The following is a 25,574-nucleotide window of genomic DNA, read 5'->3' as shown; positions in this document are numbered from 1 at the left end:
GGGTTGTTTAAGGGTTATTTCCAGCACTGTCCTACTTCACATGGAGGCCTATGTGAAGGGTTGCCAAGGGTGTATGCAGAGCATTTAGGAGCATACACAGTTTACGTGTGACCCCTGCTCTGTGCCAGGCTCAGACCACGCTCCCCATGTTCGTGTCAGGCATTCGTGTATGTTCGTGTAGTCAGGCATTGGAATGCACTGCCCAGGGAGGTGGTGGAGTCACCGACCATGGGAGTGTTCAACAAACGTTATGTTGTGTTGAGGAATATGATTTAGCCGGGAAGTATTGGTAATGGTTGGACTAGATGATCTTCTAGGTCTTTTCCAACCTTGATAATTCTGTGATTCTGTGTCATTCTTATGCACATGATGTCGGTGTTTCGAGCTGTGGGGGAAATGACTGCATCATTCCACCTATGGCTGCTCTTTCGTTCTGAATTACTTCACACGCTTTCTTGGATATTAATGAATGTCACCAACTCCGTGGCAGAGGGAGGGTCCCACACGGCCCCACAAGGCCGCACAGCTGTGGCAGCAGCCCCGCCTGCCGCTCTCCCGCTCCTCTGCTGCTCCAGCAGCGGGTGTGAGCCGTGATCTCAGCCGCGCCGTGTAAGAGATAAGATAAACGGGGACTGATAAGATAAGCGGGGACTGATAAGAAGCACGGGCGGGGTGTTGGCAGCTTTACGGCGGGGCGCCTCCTGTTACGACACTGTAGCGCGACATCGGCCTGGAGAGCCAATGCGTGAGGAGCGCACTGCCTCAAAGCACGGCGGCTATAGCGAGGGCGGCACGTGAAGTGAGAGGCTGCGGGCGGGACGGGGCAGCACAGCACGGGGAAGAGCCGGGTGAGTTCGGAGGCACAAGCTGTCTACGGCCCTCAATATTGGGGCTGTGTTGTCCACCATCCTCCGGGAGTTGGGTACCGACGCGGATGTTTGCTGTGGGGAGCAGAGCCGAGGGTGTGCGTGGTCAGGGCCGCCGCTGGGTCTGCCGGGTGGTGATTCATCTCCTGCCTCGTTTGTGCTGTTAGTGGTGTAGGCTCGGCGTAACGCTGTTTATTTCTCTGTTTGCAGTGTTGTCATGATGAAAGCCTGGAATAAAAAGAAGTTTCCAGGGAAGAGTGGGAAAGTGTCTCGTGGAAAACAGCTGCATGGAAAGAAAAAGTTTAAGAAAGATGATGGTAAGGAGGCCGAGCTTCTTTCTAAGTGATTATTGTCTTGTATGTGTGAACTTTATTTCTGACTTGACCAAATTGATGACCCCTTGTGATGAAACAGTTGGCCTGGTAGGCAAGGGGAAAGCAGGGCCTATATTATGTTTGGGCTTAATAAGGCACCCTTGTCCATGAGGTCCTCACAGATAAGTTGATCAGAGTACTGGATGAGCAGTGAGGTGTGTTGAAATGTAGCTCAGTGCTGAGAGCAAAAGCATGGTGATCGTTAGTGTGAAGTCTGGTTGGAAATGGAGTTCTCTAATATCCATATTGAGTCCAGGCCTGTTCAACATTTTTGTTAGTGTGGATGGTGGAATAGAGTGCACTCCCAGTAACTTCTCAGGTAACACAAAGTCAGGGGGAGTCACTGGTTCACTAGCAAGCTGTGCTGCCATCCAGAGGAACCTGAACAGACTAGAGAAGGGGGCTGACAGGAACCTCATGAAAGGGGTGCAGAGCTCTGCAGATGTTGAGGAACAACATCAGGACGTGGTAGGGCCACATCATTGGAAGGCTGTGCTGTATGGAGGAAGTACTGCTGTTCCATTTGGCAGTATGTTAAACTATGATCCAGCTGTGTGCCCTTGCAGCTAAACAGGTGAATGATATACTGTGCTTTGTTAAGCAAAGAGTTGTCAGCATGTCAGGAGACATGCTTCTTCAGCTGCTGTCTTAGCAACTCTGAGAAGAAGTTCTTGGTCTACTTCTAGCCTCCCGTTAGAAGTGAGATGTAGGCATACTGAAAAGAGTCCAGTGAGGGGCACCGTGATGACAGAGACTGGACTACTTCTACTGTGAGGAGAAGCTTGGAGAGCTGGGATTGTTTAGCCTGAAGAATAGGAGGCTTGGAGGGGGTCTTTTCAGCACCCCTAAGTACCTAAGGGGACAGTACAAAGACAAAGAACCATGGTATTTTTAGTAGTGCCTGTACAAGAGGTAGCAGGAAAAACTGGATCACAGGAGGTTCTGTCTGAACATTGGGAAGTAGTTCTTTACTGTGCAAGTGACAGCACTAGCTCAGGCTTCCCAGAGAGGTTGTGGCATTTCTTCTTTGGGCATCTTCAAAAACTATCTGGACTTTGTGCTGGGCACTGTGCTCTGGGTCACTGTATGTGAGCATATAGGGCAGATGACCCAGAGGCTCCTTCCAAGCTTAGCCATGCTATGATTCTGTTTTCCATTCAAAACTGTACTAATGGTAAGATCAAACAAACAGCCTGAAAAAAAATAAAGCTGAAGAATTGTAAACCCTTCAGCTGTATTTGGTTGAGCTAAAATACTCTTGTTAAAAATATGAAGTAAGTTGTTGTTTTTTCTTGCTCTGTTCTATGCTTGCCTTCATTTAAAAAGCAAGAATTACTAGAGAGTTGATGCTAGGGTGTGCAGAGTACTATGGATCAGTGTTGAGATGGTATCTATTCAACTGACATATTCAGATATGGTCAGAACTGATGTCAAAACAGCTCTGATTGTAAACTGTGAAGAAATTCTGGCACTCGTGATTTTTGGTATCTTTAATTCAGATTCATCCTTTTTAGGCCTGGGCCATTATGCTGTAGACTGAAAATAATGCTTGGGCAAGGCAAATCTTCCTGGGATAACTGGGGGGGTGGGAGGGAGAAAGGGGACATCTCAGGAACTGCAAAAAGAAAACCAAAACACTGGCTTTGAGAAGCAAAAAAAACAGTGTGGTATGACATACTTTAAGATAGCGTGATTCTTGTTTTAATAATTATTTGTTACTTTGAAGCAACAGTGGTTCTGGGGTAATGTTTTAATTTATGGATTTTTTTAAAATTTGATTCAGTTCCTTCAAAGACTTTTCACAGTAAAGGAGATGAGGAGGAAAAACCTAAATTCATTTCCAAAAAGCCTCTGAAAGGAAATGTAAGACCTGGAAGGGCTACTGTCAAACAAGTCAAGAATAAACAGCAATCAGAAAAGCTTGCAAGGAAGAGGGAATACCAGGATAGTGCACAAGGAGGTGAGTAGATTGCCTTTTTTTTTTTTCTTTTTTTATTCCTTAAGCCTGCTTTAAATGGAAGTGAGATTTTGATATTCACTTTATTCACTTTCGATGTCTTCCTCAGCCAACATCTTGTAATCACCTTTTCTAATTGACTCAGTGACTCCAAGTTTACTTTTAGTTCCTCCTGTGTAATGGTTTATTTCTCCTCATGAAACAGTTACGAGCTTTCTTGAGGTCAAACATAAAGATGCAGTATTGAGTTTAAGTAATTGGTATGATATCAGAATGCAGAGAATGACCTGGGGCTCCTGGAGGGTGACAGGTTGGTGATGAGCCAGCAGTGTGCCCTGGCAGCCAGGAAAGCCAATGGGACCCTGAGGTGCATTGAAAGGAGTATGGCCAGTAGGTCAAGGGAGGTGATCCTCCCGCTCTACTCTGCCCTGGTCAGGCCTCACCTGGAGTACTATGCCCATTTCTGTGCTCCCCAGTACAAAAAGTATGTATATATTAATTCATAAATTTGTTACTCAGAGAGTTGTGAGGCCCTATCATAGGCTGCACAGAGAAGTTGTGGATGCCCCATCCCTGGTGAAGTTTGGGGCTAGGTTAGATGGGATCCTTGACAGCCTGGTCTGTTGGTCGGCAGCTCTATCCGTGTCTGGGGGTTGGTCTTTAGGGTTCTTTCCAATGTGAATGTGAAGAATTGCATGGAAGAGCCAAAGTGAGATTTAAGTGGGTCTGTACAGTCACAGAGTGGAATTCACATCTAGGGTCAATGTTCAAGCTGTGAAAAGGTTTGTAATGCATCCTTTCAGTGACTTTGAGGGGGAAGTCATTGTTTGCCTCATTCTTCTGGTGTTCTAAAACTGGAAGCTACTAGCTTAGCATGTGTATGAATTATTTGTGCTGGGAGAATACAGACAGGACACCTGGTGTATTAGGAATTGAAGTCAAAGAGCTACCAGAGCTCGCACGTGAAGGGTTCCCTTGCTCCTCTTTTTTTAATTATAGAAAATAAATATTTTTATTTTCAGAGTCAGATTCTAAGAAGCCTAAATGGGATGACTTCAAAAAGAAAAAGAAGGAATTAAAGCAAAGCAGACAACTTAATGATAAAAGTAATTATGACATAATTGTAAAATCAAAGCAAATATGGGAGAGTGTGAGAAGGTAATTCTGGTTTTTTTGTGTGTTTTCTTTTGTCTTTCATTGTAATAAGTTGCAGTACTGTCTTTTGGTAACTTTTATGCAGCTATATTTTTGCTGTGAAACTGTCACTGAATGATACCATTACATGCAAGTCTTCAAAGACTTCAAGCAAAGTGTGATCTTTCACAGTTATAGAAATATGTAGATTTTTCACCTTTATCTTAGGCAAAGATGTTTAAGGATTTGTCTTATTTTCTGAGTTATAAGCCACATATTTCCTTGCAGCTGGATCACTGCAAGCTTACTGAGTTTTTAGTGTTTTCTGGAGGTTAGTGTTCTTTGGGCAAGGGTAATTCTGGACCATGGTCTCATGACAGAAAGAAGAGTTAATTTTGCTGTGCTCTAATTGCATGTTTTCTATGGTTGGCTATAAGGTAGTTAAAGGTCTTCTGTATCTTAGGGACACAAACAGCTGTGACTGTAGAGTTGAGTTTCCAGGCTAATTATGTTGTTACTAAGAAAATGACTTTAAAGTTTGAGTATCTAGTTTGCTTTCTAGGCACTGAAACCACTTAATTATGCCTTGACTTTAATTAATGGCAGTGTAATGTGGATTAGCAGGAGTTAATCTCATAACCATGTTTAATGCCTTGCTTTTTAATTTAGAGATAGAATTGAGTCAAACTATGAAACTGTGGTTTCCTTAAGATTGCTTCACTTCTCTTCTTGTAGGAAGAAATGTGATAAGGAGAAGCGGGAGAAGCTGATGAATGAGCTACAAAAACTACTTCATGGAAAAATAAAAGATGTAAGAAAAGCCAATTCCATTCCTTAAATGCTATTGAAGTCTTCCAAAAAAAAAACTCGCAAAATCAACCCAGGATTGAAAGGCTGCATTTGGCTCTTAGATTTGAGGATAGTAGTGCAAGGATGCTTTGCCAAGTCTAATGAAACTCATTTAAAATGAAGTTTGCAATGAGTTGCTCAGTGTTCTGGTTGTTGCTTTATGATAGTGCCTTGCAGAAGTATTGTCTTGATACTTCAGCAAAAAAGTTAATTCACGGAACATGTAAATTTGCCTGGAAATGTATGGTGCTGGCTTCTAAAGTGGCTCTTGGTATGCCATGCAGGGTTGGAACAGTGTGGTAACCTTCTAAGATTCCATAGGACACAAGAGAAAATGAAGTTTTATTTGGTATTAAATATTTCATATGCGTAACAGGTGTTCTTAATTGTCAGCAACTGCAAACATTCTCTCTATAGTTCTATAAAATATTTTTAAAGCAATAAGAACACCTTAAAAATGAGTATGCTTTAACAGGTAATCATTGTAACTGGCATTATGTGCTGCATGTGGCATAAAGCTCTGTTGGAGATAAAATGTTAAAATAAATTTGGTGCATAGTGTCATACAAATGCTCTAGACTAATGGAACGTTTCTGTCCTGCAGCTAGCGTTTGCGCATGATTCAACTCGAGTGATCCAGTGCTTTATTCAGTATGGTAATGACAAGCAAAGGCAGGAGACATTTGAAGAATTAAAAGGTATTTTTTTCCTATCTGCCTTTTACCTGTATGATATTGTGCTGTTTTCTTATGAATACTGCTAACTCTATGGTGACATGATGTGTTATTCCCACTGAGGGCTTGAAAGGTACTATAAAACCCAAAGCCATTACTTAAGTGTTGATATAAAGAAAAATAAAAGTGAGCCTGAGTGTTTTTTTCCCTTCTCCTAGATAGCCTGGTGGAGCTGAGTAAGTCAAAATATTCCAGGAATATTGTGAAAAAGTTTCTTATGTATGGGTGAGTATGAAGTGAATTTGCTTGTTCGTTTTGCATTTTTCATTTCCAGTATGAGTGCTCCTCCTAATCTATAGTGCATCAGTGATTTTTAAAAAAAGCTATGTCTCTGGAAATGTGTTTGTAACAGTGATAAGAAAGGAGTATTTGGTATTTCTGATGGCTATTTCCTTTTTGCCAAGAAGTAAAGGTACAGCAATACATATCACTGAGGAAAACATGCCACTAAAGCCCTCAAATATGTGCTCTTTGCCCCCTATGAGTAATAATTGGATTGTAAAGACTGTGTTCACTGAAACATTGTGTTTCAGGAAGGCATCCTTCTGTAGAGTTATCCACAGGCTTCTTATGTATCCTTCATCATCCTCTGTAACTTCTGTGGATGCCTACCTTTCTTTATATATTTTCATTAATATCATAAAGATTATGCATCCTGTTGTATTTCTTGGTTTGTCTGCTAATATTTATCACCTGCTTAAGCTTCCAGAAATGAAACTATTGCTAAGTCCTATCTTCGCTAATGTTTCAACTCCTGCTATCAATCTTTCCTTGTGAAACAGGACAAAACAACAAATTGCTGAAATAATAAAAAGTTTCAAAGGTCACGTGAAAAAAATGCTGCGTCATGCTGAAGCATCTGCTGTGGTGGAATATGCATATAATGACAAAGCCATTCTAGAACAGAGAAATATGCTGACAGAAGAACTATATGGAAATACTTTTCAGGTTTACAAGGTGATTTATTCCTTACTTTTGTTTTAAGGTGTCCTGTCATCTAATGCCCTGTGTTACTGGTAGTTTATTTATCCACAGTATTCTCCAGTAAAATTCCTTTCTATGTCCTGATGCATTCTAATTTATCATATGTAAATGCATGAGTAAATTGCATGTTTCTGCTTTAGGTTAAGGTTGTGTCTTTCAGCTTGAGCTGTGTGAAATTCACGTATGAGCTTTTTCTGCAGTCCAGTGTTTATCATAGAATCATAGAATGTTTTGGGTTGAAGGGACCTCAAGGGTTATCAAGCTCCAGCTCCACTGCTGCATGTAGGGCAGCCAACCTCCTTATCTTATATTAGGCCAGGCTGCCCAGTGCCGCATCCAACTTGGCCTTGAACACCTCCAGGGATGGGGCATCCACAGCCACTCTGGGCAGCCTATGCCAGCACCTCACCACTCTCTTGGTTTTGCAGTGTCTAGCCTGAAGTAGTCATCCTTACTGAGATAAGATTTGGATTTAACTCCCCATTAATGCTGTAGATGGCTTCTATATTAAAACTACCTTTATACTATGAGAACTGATTGTGAGTAAGATGCATTGCATACAGCATGCAATTTTGGCTTGTTTTCTTTTTCCAATGGATTTTTCCAATTGGATTTGAATCATCCAAACTCTTGAAACCATTTAGATGCGTATACCTAGCAAATAGTGGCAGATCTTTTAAAAAGCACCGCTTGCTTACTTTTGACCTAGTATTTCTTTTTCCTTGCTGACTTATAGATTTTTGTTTCCTCTTAATGGATAAGTAAATATTTCCTACTAAGTACTAAATTGCTTTCCCCATTTATTAACAACTTTTGAGTGAATTTTGTATCTCACTGTGTGTGTATTTTTTTTGTTGTTGTTAAAAATTTTAGAGGATTTTAACAACAACTTCTGAACTGTATTGTCATTTTTATTTCAGGTTATTTTCAGTTTAATTAAAGCATTTAACAACACTTTAACACAAAAGACTTACTTTCTCTGTTTATGAACTGTAATTTTTCTGGGAGTATAGTCTTAGAAATTATGATTTATAGCGTAAGTGTTTAGACTAGATACTGGGAAACCAGTACGTAGAAGATGTATTTAGTATTTCTTTCCCATGCTGTTCTTGGCCTGGAATTTCTCGGACCTCTAATTTAGTTCATTGGCGCATTGCCCTCTGACATCTATGTCTGCTATCCTGCAAATTTTTTCCTTAGAGAAACACTGCCAGTTTAGTGTGATTTTTACCAGGTACACACCAGCCTCATGAAGAGCTGGCTGTAATTGTCAGAAAACAGTTCAGACCATAGAATTAGCTTTGTTTGCTAATAACAGTTAGACAGATCTGTAAATGTATTTTTGTGTATAGTTTGACATACACAAAGTAGCTACGCTGATAGTTTGCAGACATTTCATTTTGTTTGGGATACTGTTAATGAATTGCTGGTTGACATAGGACTAAAGCATTTTCTACGAACTCTAACATTGGAGAGGGTATGATTAAAACTCTGAATGGACATTCATTTCAGACACCAATTGTATCAACATTGGATAAAGTATTAGAAGCTCAGCCAGAGAAGAGAGAGGCCATCCTAGATGAAATGAAGCAGATACTTACACCAATGGCACAAAAGTAAGCACCAAAACTGACTCACAGGTGACAATCTAGCATGTATCTGTTTCTGAGGTGGAGATACTTGTATATGTCTGCTGATGTAGAAGAATAACACTAACACTGCTGCTTTTTCACGTGTAATATTTCTGCATTAGGTAGTAAGAAACAGTTTTGTCCTTAGCGCTGTGATGTGTATCTTAAGTTCTGTGAAGTACCCGCCCAAATCAAACTAAAGAATATGTGCCTTTCTATTTTGGTACTGAATAAACTTCTTGAGTGGTCTTTAAAAGAAAATATCTTGCTAGGTTTTTGAATTTATTACTATTGGTAGAATATACCACGTATTGTAAATACTAAACATCATACACATTGCTTGTTTTTTCTGCACACAGTGCTTTTTCTTTTTTTGGAAATAGAGAGAAAGTAGTATTAACTTGTGTTAGAACTGCTGCTCTTGGAGGACTTTTATTTATTTTCCTCTTTCCAAATACAGAGAGGCTGTGATAAAACACTCACTGGTACATAAAGTATTTTTGGACTTCTTCACTCATGCTCTTCCAAAGCAAAGATCTGTAAGTATTCTTTCAATAGTTTCTGTTTTCTTTTGCCTTTCAATGAAATGTTTTTAATTATGTTGTAAAAGCATTGTTACTAAAAGAAAACACCTTGAAATGCCAGCCTTGTACATCTGATGATTCCAGATATGCGACTGGGGAGTGTTGCTGTACAAAGGCTTAGTTACAGTGAGCTTTCACACTAATGCAGTAGTATCTTACCTAGTTTGGCCTGTCTCCAAGTGTAGTCTGTTGTCCTTGTTCTGCAGCTCAGTGCCATCCAAATCCAGGCTTTTTGGAGCTTTCCATGCTTGCTGTGTGTCTTCTGTTTTTTTCCTAGACCAAACTCCTTGTTATCGTGAACAAAGCCAAAGATAAGAGTAGTGAGGTAGATTATTTGTGGCCTAGTCTAAATCAAGTTTTCATCAAATTCAGGATTCTTGAGTATAGTTTCCTATGGTAATTCAACAGAAAATAGCTCTGAATTAACAGTGCTTTTTCTGTTCCAAAAAGTAAGAATGTGTCTCTTCGTCTTTGTTTTTATTTTTGTGCAGTCCTGATACCACTTGAATGATCTCTTAATGCGAAGGGTAGTTTGTTGAATTTAATTCTGTTTTTCCACAAACGTCATCATTTGCAAACTCCTTCTGTAGAGCTGCCCATGCCTGTGCATGTAGCTCGTGATGCCAGTTATGTGAATGAGCTCTTTCTAGAGAGCTAGAAGCTGCTAGAGCTAGCAGGGCAGATGGATGGAAGTTTTTGATACTTAAATGACCTTTAGTTCTTCATATTCTCTGATGCCCTGTGTGCATTAATAAACTGTATGCCCTTGTGGTTGTTTTTTTTTTCCCTAAGTTCATAGCTGTATGTAGATGTCTCTTCTAATTTCTGTCAGTTCTGAGCACCATTCTGAGAATTTTCACTAGTAGGACAACTGACAAGCTTCAATGTGGTTCTAGTTTAGTACAGTAAGTAGTATAGTTTTGGGGGGGCAGGCTTGTGTCATTTATCCTTGTGTTTATTTGTCTTCGGTGCTCTTTTGGAGGCTGCTTTTCATAAGTCAAGTCAGTGAGTGGTTCTGTAGGCCTAGTGATATTCTTTCTAGTGTTGTGGGCAGAAATAGTTTTGATGTCTCCACATGAAAAATTCCTCATGTTGTTCTTTTTCCTTTTGTGCTTAATCACCTTTTCTTCCTCAGGAAATGATAGAAGCAATCAGGGAGGCTGTTATCTACCTGGCACACACTCACGATGGAGCCAGAGTAGCAATGCACTGTTTATGGCATGGTACCCCCAAGGTAATGTTCAGTTCTTTTCTGTCTAACTGTATTTGATAATAATCTGATTTTAGACCCGGTCTGCTTTACTGTTCACATAGGTTCTTCTATTTACAAGTAGCCCTGTTTCATTTACACAAGCAAGTGTAAGCAGTAGAACTTGAGAATTGGATGGTATTGTGATAATTCATAAAAGAGAAGCATCTACTTTTCTTCTCAGCAGTGTTTTTTGGATTAACACATAAAACTCTTATTGGCTGTTCATTAGTCCTGCAGATTTCTTAATGCAGGAGGAACTGGCAGTAGGGAAATGATTGCAAGGAAGAAACAATACTTGGTTTTAGAATGTCAAGACTTTTTAAATAAAAAAATAAAAATATTAAAAGGAACTGCTTTTGCTGACATAGTCTCTTCAGATTCTTCAAGGTGTGTCCCATCAGTTATTGAAAATACTGTAATATCTCCATCTTTATGCTTAACAAAGAAAGCATGCACTTTATAAAAAGACAGTTTAAAAAAATTTGCTAGATACTGGAGATTAGTGATAACTGAGTGATAACTGGTCTTAATAGCTGATAGAAGAAACACAGATGAATCCTCCTCTAAAAATGAATCTTGCTCTGAGGGGTTTTGCAACTAGAATCTCTGCTTCAGAGTTTCTGGTCATATTGATTAGGCTTCTTTCCGAAGAGTTGAAGGGCCATCCTATTCTGTAAGTAACTGACAGAAAATAAGTGTTTGTATATAGATTTATTTTATTTTTTTTTAAGTTGTTTCCTTTTGGGATCTCCCCCTTCCTGGACTAACAATGTAGACACCTTGCAGAGAGCCTGTGAGATTGTAGTGTGAAAAAAGACTCATATTTAACCCTTTACATTGTTTTTTGGGTGCTGACTAATATTACAAATGTTAGACTTTGGTGACTATTCTTTGTTTTAGGAAGCAAAGTGAAAGCTGTCTTTTTGAAGGAGTAAATAACAGTACACTTGTTCAGAGTTACTGGCATTATGGACTCACTTGAATTTCTTTCCTTTTTGGATAGGACAGAAAAGTTATTGTAAAAACTATGAAGACATACATTGAAAAAATAGCTACGGTGAGTGTTAATTAGTTGTAAATATAAAATGTATCAGAAACAACTATTGTACGGTTAAAGGCTGATTTTTATGTACTCTGCTATTGAAAGCAGCTATGAGATCCCAGAATTACATTTGCAATACTGCTGTTGTACTAAATAGTGTGGGAAATTATCAACAGCTTATACTAATACATTTGAAGACACGGAGAAGCTTCATTGTGTGCACTGCATTATTCCTTCAGGCAGCAGAGTTCATTGTAATTCTTCTTCAATGCTTTTTTCTTTAATTCATGTATAGGAGAATTAGTTGTTTGAAACAGAAAGAAAACAGGTATCTTTAAGCCTGTTTTTATACTGTGTCTTTATACTGCTCTTTGGTCAATTGGTTGTGACTGAAATAGTTCCTCTTCTGTATACAGATTAAAATTATGATGTGCTGTGGGGATGTCATTGGTAAGGTTATTTAAGCGTATTTGTTATTTTAAAGAAAAAGCATTACAGATTTTTAAGTTTGGGAGCTTCAAAATGAACTAATCTTGAACTGATATACAATGGAGAAGGTCTGTAAGAGTCATAAAATCAGAAAATAGTTTGGGTTGGAAAAGACCTTTCACAGAATCACAGAATCATAGGGGTTGGAAGGGACCTCCAGGGATAGAGTCCAACCCCCTTGCCAAAGCAGGTTCCCTACACCTGGTAGGTGTCCAGTTGGGTCTTGAATATCTCCAGAGAAGGAGACTCCACAACCCCCCTGGGCAGTCTGTTCCAGTGCTCCGTCACCCTCACCTTAAAGAAGTTCTTGCGCACATTCGTGCGCAACTTCCTGTGTTCATGTTTCTGGCTGTTTCCCCTTGTCCTGTCACCACACACTGCTGAAAAGAGCCTGGCCTCGCCACTTTGCTCCCAAAACCTTAGATATTTATAGACCTGGATCAGGTCCCCTCTCAGTCTTCTTTTTTCAAGGCTAAACAGACCCAGTTCCTCATGACTGGAAATGAGAAACATAGCCCTATTTTTAGAAAGGGGAAAGAAGGAATACATGGGGAACTAAAGACTCATTAGTCTCAGCCCTCTGCCTCCTGGAAGCTGCGCTACGGCACGTAGGATAGAGTGATAATTGGTGACAATCAGTGTGGCTTCACTAAGGGCAAAACAGTTTCCTGAAAATTTTTACTGTCTATGACAGAGCTTACAATGTTGGTTGATAAGTAGATGGTGTCATCTGCCTGTATTTGTGCAAAGCATCCTTGTCTTCAAATTGGTGAGGCATAAATTTGATGGGTGATCCACTGGGTGAATGAGGAATTAACTAGATGGTCACATTCAAAAGGTGTGGTCACATCATCTCAGTGTTCAGGTGGAAACCAGGGCTAATTTCATTAATTACTGGGACCACTAGTACATACCATGTTTGATGGCAACCTTGACAATGGAACTGAGTGCACTGTCAGCACCTTTGCCAATAGTACTAAACCAAGAGGTACAGCTGACATATTGGAGGGGAAGAGGTGCTAACTAGATGAATATTTTCAGGCTCAGGAGATGAGACTTAGTGAATGTGATTCAGCAGGATAAGTCATAATAATGACTTACACCTGTGCTTGGGCAACCCCAGATGTGTGGGCAATGAGTGGGCAGATATCCACCCTGCAGAGGAGTCCTTTGTGTATGGGTGGATGAAAAGCTTGATATCACCTGGAAATAAGGTGGCTAGAAAGCCATTGATGTCTTTGGCTTAATCAATTCAGGCCAGGCTCTCTGGGGCTTTCGGCATGCTTGCCTAAGTGGGAAGCATCTTTGCATTTGACACGGTGACTGGGACTCTTCCAACCCAAACTATTCTGTATTTCTGTGAAAGAAAATCTGTATACAATGTTCCAACAAAGTTAATCCTATGATTTCAGATCATGATTATACAGTCAGATCAAGTTGATAGCTAGCATTTGATAAAGCAATACACCAGTGTATAATGCATATCAAATCAATCTACATTTGCAGAAACAGGCTTCTCTTAAGCCTGGATTTCAGCTTTGTTAGGCTTCTCATTCTGTGTCAGTAGGAAGAATTTGCTTGTATGCTCAGAACATGTTGAATTGTCTTAAGTGTTGGTTCAAAATGAATTATTACAAAATGAAATATTCACAGAAAGGGACTGTGTCATCAACGTTTTCTATTCCCATATTTGCAGGGTGAATTTTCTCATTTGGTCTTGTTGGCAGCATTTGATTGCATTGACGACACTAAACTTGTGAAACAGTTAATTATAACTGTAAGTAATTATTTTTTCCTAAATCATTGTATCAGGTATTGTCTCATTTTTCATTGTACAAGAATATGACAGTAAGAATCCATCTACTCTTTAGAAATCATTTAAGCGCTGTTCCAACTTTATTTCTTTGTGTGTCACTTTTTTCTTGTCATAGAAGAACTCAGTTCACTTTAGAACTCTCTTCAGTTACTTACTGAATTTGAATTCATTTGGATTCGTTACTTGCTAAGAATTGTACATGTTCATCCAGACCAATGAATGACCCAAATCTCTTTAAATTAAGATGTCGATGTCGTAAGTTTAAGCTCTGCTGGTATGAGTGCTGCTATGAAAGTAATGCCTCCAACATCATTATGTTGGCCCAAGATGTCAGATGGGATGTTGGTGGTGTGGCACTAAAGAAATAAGTACTTGGAGACTCTTGGTTGGTTGCTGATGCCATAGGCTGACATAAACTCTCAAAGCTTGACGTTTTACTTAGTATATTGATAGTTAAACAATAACTAATATTCAGGATAAAAATCCCTGAAATATTTATGCAGTCTTGAAAGTGGATGTAGGTGTATGAAACATGAGAGCAGTTCAGCAGCAACTGCATGTAATTACACAGTAAACATAAAAATAGTATGATCTTGTCTGCATGGATTTTCATGAAGTATTTATTTTTACTTAAGCCATGCATACATGCAGTGCTAAATACTTAAGTTGCTTTAACTGTTTTCACACTGAGGAAAAGTGCTTAATAGTGCACAATTCATTCTAACATAAAATTATATTAATATATAGGTTGTAATGTGCTTACGGTCATAGTCATGCAGTGAGATTCATAATTCAACATTAAATGATACATGTGAATTGGGAGCTGGTGGCAGAGATTAAAAAAAAAGAGGGAAATGCTTTGCATAACGCTTTCCTAAGAAAATGTTTTGGTTTTGCTTGGAACTTTGTGCAGGGGATATTGGGTTTGTTTACCCTACCATGGAAATTCTTCTCAGAGCTCCTTTCTCTGACTGTGCTAAGGTAAAAGCATCTCACCATGGAGGTGATTTGTGATTCTCTGGTATAGAAGCTGGGATCACAGGTGGTCTCCAGAGTCCACTGAATGATCTAACACTTTTGGGCAAGTTCCAGGCAAATAGGCCCTGACAGATTAAAGCTATCTTGCATCAAAATAACTGATAAATTTCTGTGTGGTGTTTCAAGCACTCTGCTTTACAGAGGGTTTATTAAACAAGATGCTGTGCTTGGCTTTATCTTCCATTTTGTCAGTTAACACCTAAATAATCTGTATGTTTTGCACCACGTGAGACTTCCTGATAATATCCCAGATAACTGAGTGTTTACTGTTTGGTCATCAAACTGGGCAGAGCAGTGGAGGAGAAGGTGTGTAGGCAAATTATTCTTTCACAGAAGTAGCTTTTCTGGCCAGGAAGAGGAAAAAGACATCAGGGAAAGTGAAAAATTTATCAAATGAGATCAAAACCACCTCTTAAGGTGGGGAATTCTGAGTAAGTGACATTAAGGAGAGGATTGCTGTTAAAGGAGTGCAGTTGTGTCATTTAGAGTTTCTGCTGGTACTGTCTACATTTCTGGCACTGAAAGCAGAGTCAGGAAAATAGTGGGGAAAATGAACTTTTGTGAGATTTAGAGATAAATGTTTTTGTTATGTTAATTAACTGCATCATAGCTTGATTTCAAAGTGTTTTGCTTTTAGTTGTACTAAACTAAATATTTTCTTTACCTGTTCTAAGTTTTGAGCTGTGTCAGGGGAGGGTCAGGTTAGACGGTAGGAAACCATTCCTGATAGAATTTCAAGAAGGGTCTGCAAAATATGGCCAGTCCTGTGTGAGCCACAGGTTGGACTTGATGGTCCTTGTGGGTTCCTTCCAGCTCAGGATATTTTATGATTCCAAGGCAACTAACCAGGCCTGGTGTTTATTGGGGGGGAGGAAAGAGGGGGGGACCATGTAGAGTCCTCCAATTTTTAAAGTCTTAACATTTATGTATACTTCAAAAAGGAATGGATAATTGTAATCATCAGGAATAAATTGATAGTATTCAGAGGTCTCAGAAGTCTCAGAGTACTTGTGTAAAATAATGTTGTATGAAGGTGTCTGTCAAGAAGATGATAAAAATGCAAGTACATACAGACTATTAGAGATGCTCGTTCTGAGGATTGCAAAGTGGTTATTCCTACCCATCAGCTAGTCTTTGGGGAAAGTTCTGTTTTCTGCTAATGCTTACATAAACTGCAAGTAATATTGACGGTGCTGCTAGCAGAAGTTGGATTTGTTCTATTAATGGATTCCTTTTTGCTATTGGATGTTTGATCAATTTAGGATTGAATTTCCCTTCTCATTGACTGTCATCACTGACTATACAGCTATTTGAAAGTCAGTGTGGTATCAGTGATCACTCCTGGGTGATGTGATAGATGATCTTTTGTACGTTTGGTCTGCTGAGGTTATTACTTCTCAAATTGTGTCTGTTCACCATTATGACATACCAGATTATGCCTTGTTGTTTGTACATGTATGTATTAACAAACTTGTTCTTTCATAGTGTTTTCTAATCAGTGATGTTGAAGAACCTGTTTTAAACATTAACATTTCTTCCATTTCTTTCACTTCTACAAACTTATGACATATTATTTTTCTAAATTTCACAAGTAGATGTGAATCTTGTGGTATTCAACTTTCCTTTCCTAAGCTTTGCATTTGAAAAAATACATAACTGCTGGTGATTCAAAACTATTATTTCATTAACATTTTATTTCTGTTTGTTCACTGCTACAGGAATTAAATGCTTCCTTGTCCAGTTTAATTTCCAACAAACATGGAAAAAAGGTCCTGCTGTACTTGCTAAGTCCTAGAGACCCTGCACATTTTGTTCCAGAAATCATCACACTTTTGAAACAGGGTGATGGAAATGCCTACAGGTAACTGAGATGAAGTTGTTTTTTTTCCTGAGTCCAGAGGAGTCCTTGCAGCTTTCTCTATTGATAAATTTAATTTTGTTGAAATATAAACAATAATATGTTATTTATGGTGTAAAAGTACTATTATTATATACCAACCTGAAGTCCTTGTTTTTCTGTTTTTCATTAAAGTTTGTGTATGGTGATTGTTTGATTCAGGTTGTTGGCTAGATCTTCAGATAAAGCAATAAAAATTAAAACACATTAATTTTGAAGTCCCTTATCTTGTACTGATATTGATGCTTGTCAGCTTTTGAAGCTGCTACAACTATAAAGTGAACTGTTTAATCAGACTCTCTCAGTAGTTGCAATTATAGAATGAATAGACAATAGATGGAGGTTAAATTACCATTGTTAATGAAAAACTCCCTCTTGTGAAGTTTACTGACAGTTTTGATCTTTCAGTAATTTTTAGCTGTCTCAAAGAGTGTCTGTGTTTTGAATTTCTTTTTATTTGATGCGCGTACAGAGCAAGTCTTCTGCATTAATTTGCTGTCTCTTTGATCAGTAAGAAGAATACTGAACTCCGCCGCCAGGAACTCCTGGAAGCCATTTCCCCGCCTTTGCTTGAGTATTTGCAAGAACATACCCAAGAAGTGGTAATGGACAAAGCTGCCTTTGTCTTGGTTGCTGATATCTTAAGAACAGCCACTGGTGACATTCAGCCCACACTAAATGCAATTGCTAATCTAGCAGCAGAAGAGCTGGTTCCAGGTGGCCGTGATGGGCAGGTAATGTAACAGGACATATGACATTGACATCTTGCAGTTCATTTGGTTATACTTTGTTACTAACATGTAGTCTGCACATTTCCTTAATGTAAGAATCCAATGAACTTCCACAATAAACTTGTACACTAGAAGTGTTCTCACTTGGTTTTCTGATATGTTCCTTTAATAGCTTATTATTGTGTCTGTAATAGTGAAAGATTGAGCTAGAATTTCATCTGAAGTGGGAAGCAAGATACTTCATGGTCTTCCAGAACTCATGGTCTTCCAGAACTTATTTAAATGTTTTGTGGGAAAGTAGCTGACAGTCATGTAACACGGGCTCTCTTTTAACATTAAGCAGTTAGTAACTACTGTAGTTCATTTAGCTGTTTACACTGAGAATGATAGGGCCTCTTAGCTTTTAGGAATGAATATATTCATGCAGTGGAAGATTGTAGCCAGTAGCTGTCTCTGAAGTATGACCTTGTCTTCAAAATATATGTGGGACATTTTCTCCAATTTTGCTGAGTTAACGTAGGTGACAAAAGTCTCTGTAGACTAGAAGATGGAAAATGGTATGTCAGTAAGGTACCCTCCAGATTTCTGTTGTTTTGCTGAATTGTCTCAACCTTCCTGAGTTTTGCAGTGTCCCTCCCTCTATAATGCCTATGGAATATGGCAATATAGGTACTTCAGGTAGGAATAGAACTATCAAGACAGTTGATAGATGAAGGATGAATGTTGAAAATAACATCCATTATTCACAAGTTAACTAGATCTCTTGTTTCTCTGCCACCCCCATGAAATGTGGGCTTTATACCCAGACATTCTAGGAGCGTCAGTTTTCAAGCTCCTGTTTCCAAAACCACTTACCTCTGTTTTTTAAGATAGACATATGGTATAACTTCACAGGAGCTAATGCTTTCTCTTATTTTTCTGTGAGATGTACTGTGGTGACTTTTGAAGTCTATGAAAATACAGAAAGTCTAGATCTTCTTGGAGAAGAACTAGAGATTCTGCTAAGTAAGCATGAAGCCTTGAGAGCAGTGGATGAGATATTATCTGATGAGGAGCAGCAAAAACAGTTAAATACTACTGAAAGTTAGTTAAATACTACTGAAAGTTAGATGCTACAAGACAGAATAAAAACAAACAGCTAACTTCTTAAAAAATATATCCATATATTTGCAAAGGAAAATATAGGTAAAGCATGCAGGCATTATAGTATAACTGTATTTTGAAATGTCACTGAATAATTTCTTTGTGGGTTTTTTTTCCCTTAAAGCTTCACATTGCAGAGCACCCGGCAGGTCATCTAGTGCTGAAATGGTTAATAGAGCAAGATGAAAAAATGAGAGAGAATGGAAAAGAAGGTATGTTGGAAATTCAGCCTAGTTTGATCAAATTTGTGCTTTTGTGTTATCTGTAATATAGCCTAGATAAGATTGCTCTGTTTATTTTTACAAACATACTAATGAAAATTTAATATCTTCTAAGATCACTGGTTTTGTCTTTTTTGCTGTTGCTGGTTGTTTCATGGACAGAATATAAAGGGTACATTTTTCTTCTACAAAGCAAGTACTGATGTGTAGTTTGCACTTTTGAGTTTACTGCATATTTGGGCAGTATTAGTTTCTGTTCTTAAAATATTTTTATCTTTGCTCAGACACACAGCAATTTAAAGGATAATAATAGAGAAAGTAAAGCCTTTCTGACAGAAAGACTTGTTTCATTGCTGCTTCTGAGCCAAGCAGTAATCCATACTGTGTTCATTAGAGCTGCTAAGGTACTGCTTTATAACTGTTGCTACAATAATTCAGGCACAAAAATAGGACATCTTTGCTATTTTATATCCCAGAAGGCAGAGATTGGGCACAGATGTTCTCATCTTAATTTAGCTTTTTGGAACTCATTTTATTATATAACTACAAAATCTTTGTGTGTGTATCACCATATCCTAATAGAGATTACTTCTTCCACTATATAAAAACCTTGAAAAATGAATGGAGATGTATGGTGTAGGGTTAACTAGAGAGAACTTCTCTTGTTTGTGGAGGCCTCTTTGTTGTAGAATTATCAGACCTGAAATACCTATTAATAATTACTTTGTTCAGCCTTTTGCTGTTTCCTTTAAAAAAAGAGAGATCACTGAGCTTCATTAAACATTTCAGAAAGGAGGCTGTTTTGCTACTTCTTTTTGCAAGTGAATTACTGGATATGTTCAAAGATGTATCTTATCTGAACATCTTTTGGAGACTACACTAATTGAGATTATGATGGTTATGTGACTTTATTCATGCTACCAGTATATTCCCACTTTAAACACAGGCTTTTACTTTTTGTATGTCTTTCACTGAAGTATGTGTCATTGACTATTACTGGCATGATTTTTATGGCATTAGCATTAAAAAACAATCAAAATATTATAATGCGTGGAAGAGTGGAATAAAAACTAACCAAAACTGTTTAAGCAGGTATTCAACCTGGTTACTTCCAATTAAATTTGCTCATCTGACAGATTGCAAGCTCAATTAATTTACCCTTAAGTTCAGTTCTTCAAATTCAGCTGAGTACCTGTGATCAGCTCTGGTTCTATTTTCTTTTTTTTTTTTTTTTAACATGCATCATTAGTGTAATGGATCTGTAAGTAAGCTTAGGCTTTCAATCCTACTGGAGAATTAGTGCCCTGTAGCATCGGTATAGTTGAAGGAAACATACTTTACTTGTGTCAGTAGAATATTTGCTCTGGAGTTTTAAATAACTTTGTACAGATTCTGTTTCTTCAATTGTAGAGTTGAAAGCCTGAAAACAGCATTTCTCAGCAAATATTTGTATGCGATATTGCATGTAATTACCTCCTGTATTTGAGGTGCTCTTACTTCGGAATATATGCCTTGTATAGATAGCCTTTGAAATCATTTGTAAAAACAAGAAAAATAGATAATACTTTATACTAGTAAGCTGTCGCCTGTTGTTGCAACTGGCTAAATTTTAAGCAATACTTGGAACTAGTCAAAAAACTATGAGTATATCAGTGCATTGAATTATTCTGAAGGATAATAACTTCATGAATGCAGGGTGGCTAAAAACTATTTGCTTAAATTGTAGTTGAAGAGTACTTTTAACTTTTTTGCTTCTTTATATAAGAGTACTGTCTTAATTTTACTTTTTTTCTCCCCATCTGTGTTTTAAAGGCTGCTTTGGAAGAACATTGGTGGAATGTGTTGGTATTGAGAATTTGAAGACCTGGGCAGAAGTAAATCGAGGTGCCATTATTCTTTGTTGGTATGTAAGGCTCATGCCTGTTTGTTATTAGCTCTTAGTGTAATTTCTTCAGCAACTATCAGTTGGCATTATGCTGGCAGAAATTTCATTTTTTGCCACTGGTGAGCCTGCAGCGGAAAAAGATGCTGGAAAAATTCAAAGCTGCAGTTCCAAGGGTTTTTCTTTGAGCTTGGGCATTTACAGTTCTGGGAAGCCACTCAATATTGTCAAATAATAAGATTAAAAAATTAATTTTAAGTGTACCTGTCATGTATTTACAAGCACAAAAGGAGTAAAAGAAAATGCCATGAATAGCTACATTAAAATAGCTTACCCTGAAGTACTTGTGACTGGGGTCAGCATGCACAAAATGCAGGTTCTTTTTTATGTAATTTGCTGTTTTGTCTTGATGCCCTAATTATGGAGGCCAGGGATGTTTCCATAAAAAGGTAAGTGTTCAGAATAGGCCATTGTGCGTGATGAGCTGACTGGCTTGCAACTTGGAGTTAGTTAAAGATGCAACTCTGGAGATAAAAAAGAGCACACAAGAGTGAGATTGCTAACACAGTTGCTTTATCATATGCCAACAGTGGTATTAATCATTGCTGTTTTCACACTGTAACTAAATGTTAGTGTCAGGTCATGGAAACCAAAGGTCTTGCCGTAAGACCTCCTCATAGAGGCTTAGTCTGAGCCAGAATTGGCAAACAATTCAAACAGACAACATGATTCTGAAAATGAAAACATCATCCCCCCTTTTCCACAGTTACTCCCTCTCCTACAGTTACTTTAGTTTCTTTGATGTTTGCTTCCCATCCTTGCTTCTTATTATTTTTGAGTGAGGCTACTTTGATGTCCGTACACGTCAGCAAGGTGAATCAAAAGGTGTTTAACTAATATGAGTCCTACTGCTGAAATCTGAGTTTAATACTAACTTTGTCATTGCCATTCAGATTATTACTGAGAAGAATTGGTATGAGAACAGTAGTTGCAATCCAGATTAAAAAACAGTTTACACAATATCACAGTAGACTTATAGATCTGTCTGTAAAGATAAAAATCTGTTTATAAAATTGTAATGCTTTTTTGCCTCTTGCAAGTTCAATAAATGCATCTAAAGCCTATAAGTAATCTAATCCCCTGCACAGATGTCCAGTAGAGATTTTTAGAAAGTCCTGTGCACTGACAGTGTATTAATGCTTGACTTTTTTCTCAAAACTAAGACTGAGGACAGTCATTTAACATGTGATGTTGCTGCTTTATGTCAATCAAGATAGATATATTTTGATTGTCCAAGTAATATTTTAAACTAAGTTAGTGGAATTTTTTCCATGAGTCACACTTGAAGAGCTGTTCCGCTGTCTGTGTGACAACAGGTTTTCAGTAGCTTTTAAACACTTCTGCTAATACATAAATATTAGTTTTCGATTTATTCTAGAAGACAGCACAGGAACATGCCCATGTATGTTAATTTATGCAAATTTCTGTTAGAAATGTGAACTTTTACCTCTCTCTGGTATTACACATGTTTCTATAGGGTGAGGATATGACAAGAGTGCCCTGTTACCAAGTAAGGGAACTTATCCCCTAGACTATCAGACAGTTTTCAGAAAAAGTGAACCTCACCTAACTGAATGAAGAGAAAGTATTTGTGAGGTGTGGTTTTGATTTGGTGTATGGAGTTTTTATTCTATTTTGGAATTTTATTTTCATCTGAATCCTTTGTAGTTTGAAGTCCTTTTAAAGACTGTTAAGGCAGGATGCCCTTTAGTTTAGTCTGCCTTGGGTGCATGATCATAACCAGCTGTTTGTTCAATTTAATGTGATACTTACTTAACACAAGAATACGTAGTAATTAGTTCTGTTGTTTTTTTTCACTCTGTAAGTAGAAGTAAAGAGTACCTACCTAAATCCTACTCCGAAGATATACCTCACTTAGTTGGTATTTTAAATAAAATCATTACTTTCTAATATTAAAAAAAAAATAAATACTCAAGTCCTTTTATCATAAAGGAGCTAAGATCCCTCTTACAGAGCTAATTTGCAGATGCTGCAAATTCTTGAAACTACAGTTATTTTTTGTTCAGTCTTTGGCTTTTTTGCTTATCAAAATTTCAGAACTGCCCACTCAGTCCACATGAAGCTTTTGGCTTCCTGGTAATTTAAGCACACTGATTAATTAATGTGCAGCTCATTGAGTGCAGCAACCTGCTTAGATACCTGGTACACTTTAGACACCATCCTTCCATTGCTGTATTTGCTTTTGACATTTGTAAAAGAATTTGGTGCCTGATTCTGACCTAGGACAAGCATGAAACATGGGAAGCATCATAAGACTGTACAAGAGCTCTGAAGAGGGCTTACTGTACATCAGATGTGGGATGGAGAGTGGACCTCAGCTTGGACATGCCTGGTTTATTTGGTTGCCATTGCAACTTCTAATGCTCCTCTGGATTGCCTACATGGATTGAATAAGATAATAAGCTTTTTAGGCAGTGTTAACTCACAATTTTGAACTGGCAAACTAAGTGTACCATTTTCTCTACTACTTCATATTATAATAAAACATTTCAGTACTACATTAAAACACTTAGTACTACCTCAAAAGAAGGAGAGAGAAAGACAACCTCAGCCTAGGTTGAGTTGGAGACAGAGACAATTATGCAATTCTAATAAAGTTCTATAGCTTATGATGGATTTCCTCATTTGTTACGAGGAATAGTTAGCTAGGAAAGATTATCTTTTATTCTCCAAAATTAATGTCTAGTAAAGAACAGACCTACTGAGTTTCTGAGTCTTTCAATGAAGGACATGCAGAAGTAGAATACTTAAAAGTACTTGATCTGTATTAGATATATTACACTGCATCCATTTTTTAGCATCCTAATTGCAAGAAAGACAGCAACCGTGAGCTTGACACTGGCTGACCCAGACACAGGCTGACAGCCTTGCCTGGTTCAGCTGAGAGAAGGAGTAATTACGTTCATGCATTCTGAAAGTTTTACACCTTTCTCTAATAGGTCAGGGCAAACTGTTATATTCTATTGTCTCTTGAAGTAGTTAGTATCTGTATGGGGACAGTTTTTCATATGAACTACATGTTGACTTTTGTTATCTTTTTTTTTTTTTTTTCCTGCCACCTCTTCTTGAAGCCTTCTCCGAAGCACTGATCAAAAAGTGACAAATGCAGTCAAAAAAGGACTGAAAAAAATTGTTCCGGAGTTGAAGCTTAATAAAAATGTAAAAGGAATAGAAGCATTGCTGGAGAAATTGACTTCTTAGTGTACGCAAAGCTAAGAAGATCAGTTACAACTATGCAGTTAACTGTCATTTGGTAAGATTTTGGTCCATGTTCTAAGAAGCATTTGTGAATTAAATCATTTTGAGATCAGTTTGTCTCTTGTGTTCATTGTTCTGTGTGTGGTAAATGGTTGCTCTTGGAGATAGAAGTCTCAAGATCTAAGTGTTTGTGGAAACTTGTGGACATTCTTGATGAGGTTAAATCCTAGTAACTTGCACAAAATTGTTTTCATACCTGTTAAAATCTGTGTGCTTGTTATGTCCTAGTTACCACAGAAATGGAAGCATCTGTTTTTGAGCTACTGTTGTATACAAGGTAAATACACATGTTCGTAATACCCTTCCCTCTTTTGTTTTCCATAAACAAAGCAGGAAAAGAAATCTCAGCCTGTGAAGGAGTGATGCAAGCTTTCATCTTTCATGAACTGACAAAAATAGAAAGAAAATGTTGTCTGTTACCTTTTTTAGACAAAGTCTAAAATGAGAGGCTTGCTCTCACTGGATTATACAGTTCTTTTTTTCTTCAGTCTTCTGAAAATTACAGACTTCTAAACCCTAGCAAGCCAGTCTGCTTTTTTGGTTCCTTCCTTGTAATAAAAAGGATGAGTTTATGTTTGCGTAATATCCAATAAGTGTTTACTGTACTTTATCTAGAAAAATATAATCCTTATTTTATTTTCTCATCTTAGGCAACTTTCCTGATGAGGCATTCATATTACAACTTGGTGTTTAATGCCATCATGCTAGATTGATCCAGACAGAAAATAAAACAGTTCCTAGCAGTAGGAGTCATTTGCTCCTGTCGCTTATCCTGATAAGGCGCCTCAGTTATTAGTAGTGGGTAGTCTGACATTATTTCTCCTGAAACACAGCTTCCTTAACATAGAATACATTGCAACTAATTGGAAGTGGCTAGTGGACACTGCATCCTGTTTCCCCTTTCAGCAGTGTGTGTTCTCCACTCACAGCTGAAGAGTCTGGCCTCGCCACTTTGCCCCCCACACCTTAGATATTTATAGACCTGGACCCCTCTCAGTCTTTTCTCAAGGCTAAACAGACCCAGTTCACTTAGCCTTTCTTCATAGGGGAGATGCTCTGGGCCCTTCACCGTCTTTGTGGCCCTCCCTCGACCTGCTGGCCACACTCTTTAATGCACCCCAGAATACCATTGGCCTTTTTGCACATGAGGGTACACTGCTGGGTCATGCAGATCATCCCCCAGCCTCTACTGGTACATGCAATTATTCCTCCCTAGGTGCAAGACTCTACACTTGCTTTTGTTAAACCTCATCTGGTAGACTTGTATGCTTAGCATGTGGTAAAGTATTGTGCTTCTCTAGAGAACACCTATTTACAGGTTTTGGAATTGTCAAGTGTATTTCAAGGTTGTATGTATAAATTATTAGTAGTTTATACAAAACAAAGAAACACGTTTTTTCGTCTTAATAAGAAGTAACCTCCTGCTGCTCATTGGTCCTGTGCTGCAGTTCCCTCTCCATGGGGAGAGTGTTTTTTAGTGTGAGAAATGCCATGCTGTATGAGTAAGCAGATTTTTAAGATAGTGAACCTAATTTTAATTACTTAATGTTAGACTAATTTAATTAATATATGAGCATTACAGTTTGAAGCAGTTCCATCATTTGTTTCTGT

General features: G+C 38.1%; 1 protein-coding gene across 1 annotated transcript; it reads left to right on the top strand.

Moving 5' to 3' along the window:
- Window positions 1-712: 712 nt before the first annotated feature.
- Window positions 713-24,015, top strand: PUM3 (pumilio RNA binding family member 3). The gene is made up of 18 exons (XM_015848923.1): window positions 713-848; window positions 1,077-1,183; window positions 3,024-3,200; window positions 4,220-4,355; window positions 5,067-5,142; window positions 5,785-5,878; window positions 6,073-6,139; window positions 6,697-6,871; window positions 8,411-8,514; window positions 8,990-9,068; window positions 10,249-10,347; window positions 11,369-11,422; window positions 13,593-13,673; window positions 16,469-16,611; window positions 17,159-17,381; window positions 18,646-18,733; window positions 20,555-20,645; window positions 23,777-24,015. The coding sequence occupies exons 2-18, from the start codon at window positions 1,084-1,086 to the stop codon at window positions 23,904-23,906; spliced, it is 1,917 nt and encodes a 638-aa protein (XP_015704409.1). The 5' UTR covers window positions 713-848; window positions 1,077-1,083; the 3' UTR covers window positions 23,907-24,015.
- Window positions 24,016-25,574: the final 1,559 nt, after the last annotated feature.

The sequence above is a fragment of the Coturnix japonica genome, chromosome Z, assembly GCF_001577835.2.
Source record: "Coturnix japonica isolate 7356 chromosome Z, Coturnix japonica 2.1, whole genome shotgun sequence".
Classification (NCBI taxonomy): domain Eukaryota; kingdom Metazoa; phylum Chordata; class Aves; order Galliformes; family Phasianidae; genus Coturnix; species Coturnix japonica.
Note: the sequence above shows the minus strand (reverse complement) of the source record. Positions and strands in the feature narration are given on the sequence as shown.

Bases quoted from the DNA above. Each gene is read 5' to 3' on its own strand.
- PUM3 (XM_015848923.1), top strand. From the start codon at position 1,084: ATGATGAAAGCCTGGAATAAAAAGAAGTTTCCAGGGAAGAGTGGGAAA. The intron at 11,423-13,592 runs GTGAGTGTTAAT...CCATATTTGCAG, and splicing joins ACATTGAAAAAATAGCTACG to GGTGAATTTTCTCATTTGGT. The intron at 16,612-17,158 runs GTAACTGAGATG...CTCTTTGATCAG, and splicing joins GGTGATGGAAATGCCTACAG to TAAGAAGAATACTGAACTCC.